This window comes from Triticum dicoccoides, chromosome 5B, assembly GCF_002162155.2.
Source record: "Triticum dicoccoides isolate Atlit2015 ecotype Zavitan chromosome 5B, WEW_v2.0, whole genome shotgun sequence".
Classification (NCBI taxonomy): Eukaryota; Viridiplantae; Streptophyta; class Magnoliopsida; order Poales; family Poaceae; genus Triticum; species Triticum dicoccoides.
In genome coordinates, this window is record NC_041389.1 from 722,415,742 (window position 1) to 722,418,006 (window position 2,265).

Consider the following 2,265-nt stretch of genomic DNA (forward strand, 5'->3'; position numbering starts at 1 on the left):
TTCGAATTCACAAGAAGTTTGCCAGAAATAAGATCACATTACTAGAACCCGCATGGTACTTGCTTGGACAAACTTATTTCCATGTTGGTAAATTGGTTGAAAGCATCTCGGATTTTATCTAGAATGACGTGGGCAGATGCTAGCTAGATCAAATTGCCAAGACCAAGCCCCATGTGGTGTGATAACATGCCAAACGGCTCCTTTTTTTATTAAATAATAAGACTATATTAGTTTTGGAATAAAATAAAAGTAGTATGCTTATTTTTCCTAAAAAAAACCAGCTAAACCCACTCGTTTTGGGCTTTTGGCTTATGGGTCGAGCTTCTGGCTGAAAAGTGAGGCCAAGTTTGGTTCTTGAGCTTTCGGGTTGAGCTGATATTTCCCTATTTTTAGTCGGATATCCCTAACGAATATGGGCCTGAGTTGTATCTTTTTGTCAATTTGAGATTGCTTTTACCATGCTGTCGCGTGGTAATATGGGCCTGAGTTGTTAATCAAGTTAAATACCATGTCATTGTGGCATGTGTTTGGTGTGCCAATTTGGAGAAAATAATGAAATATTACCACCATCCCAAAATAGTTGTCTTAAATTTGTCTAACTACGGATATATACCTAATACTAAAACATGTCTAGAACACCCGTATCTACACAAATCTAAGACAACTGATTCTCGATGGGCGGAGCTTCACGCAGCTAAAATGCAAAAAGTAGCAATATTTTCTAATGGAGCCACAGGTAAAAATTGAAAGGAGAATGCAGGTGCCCTTTGAATCATTCATTATCGTCTTCAACCCCATCTTAAATCCGTAACAGCTAATTAATATAAGGAAGTATCATTGCATTCCACTGACAGTACAACAATATCAATGCATCGTCCATAATCAAATTAACAAGAATGGATGGGCCAATCAATCAGAGATGCATGAGGGGCACATAGTTCTTGAAGATGTGGTCGACGATGATCTCATACGCCCTCTGCGTGGGGTGGTAGCTGTCGAAGAAGACGTGCTTGTCCACGTCGTCGCACACCCCCATGTACCTGGTGTCGCAGAGCATGGTGACCTCGATGAGCCCGGAGCCGCAGCAGCCGTGCGTGAGCTCCGTGAACCCCCACCGGTCGCCGTGCACGGCCAGCTCCTCGATGATGTCGTAGATGTCGAAGTAGACGACGAGGGTGTGGAACGTGGGGTCGGCGTTGAGCCGGTCGATGAGCTGCTGCAGCGCCTTGTTGTACATGAGCGCCGCGTAGTTCCGGCGTGCCTCGCAGCGGCGCCGGGGCCCGCCGCCGATGGTGCGCTGCGAGGGGACGCAGCCGATGGGCGGCATCCCCGTGAAGCCCATCTTCCGGGCGCCCCGCGCGCTGGTGTTGCGGAGGAATGCCTCGGCGCCGACGAGGAGCAGGTCCACGTACGCCGGGATGTCGTAGTCGCCGGCGCGGTAGGGCGTCATGAAGTAGGTGTTGGCGAAGTCGTCGGTCCCGGTGACCACGAAGAAGAAGGCGCCGGCGATGATGCGGCGCGTCTCGGCCTCCCCCACGATGCCCACCAGCCTGCGCCGGTACTCGTCGAAGAACTCCAGCTCCTGGTCCATGGTGTACACGTTCACGATCTGCGGGGTCAGCGGGTCGAACCCGGTGGCGCCCGACGCGAAGCTGACGCCGGTGAGCAGGTCCTCCGGCGTGTGCTCCACGTTCAGCCACGGACCAAGAAGTGGCTTCAAGTTAAGCCTCTGAGCTGAAATGTATTATACAAAAAACATACTAGTTAAGTAAATAATCATCATTAAAAAATGTGAAGTAGTTAATGGATCATTTCTAAGTCAAGTTGTGAACTGCTCCAAAGCAAGGTTTTGGTTACGGAGCAAAAGAAAAAAAACCGGTTACCGGCGGTAACAGCATTTCCCAATACCCCATGAGAAATAGTCTTCCGAGGAAAAAAAATCAATTTTTTGAAATTAAATGAATTTTATGCGAATTCAAAAAAGTACTTCTGTAACAACCCGGTATTTTTCGGTTACCAGGGTAACTGAAAATCTCGGTGCCACACGAGAATTTTTTTCCCCATCCGGGAGCCAAAACCTTGCTCCAAAGTGAAACAGTTGAGTGGTTGGGTCCTAAACATGAAGAACAAAGGTACAAATTCATGGAGTATGCATCCCTGATTGGACTGGGGTCCTGCAGATCTAGACAGGAAGCATATATCCTCTCTACTGCACTGGTCATGCTTAATTACTCTTTCTCTCTCTCTCTCTCTCTCTCTCTCTCT

The 2,265-nt window shown here is 47.9% G+C and overlaps 1 protein-coding gene across 1 annotated transcript in view; it reads right to left on the reverse strand.

Moving 5' to 3' along the window:
- Positions 1-743: 743 nt before the first annotated feature.
- Positions 744-2,265, reverse strand: part of LOC119313007 (GDSL esterase/lipase At3g14820-like) — a 4,307-nt gene continuing 2,785 nt past the window's right edge. The window contains exon 2 of the mRNA XM_037588811.1: positions 744-1,734. Coding sequence (XP_037444708.1) covers positions 914-1,734 — 821 coding nt within the window. The 3' untranslated portion in view covers positions 744-913. The remainder of the gene's footprint in view (positions 1,735-2,265) is intronic.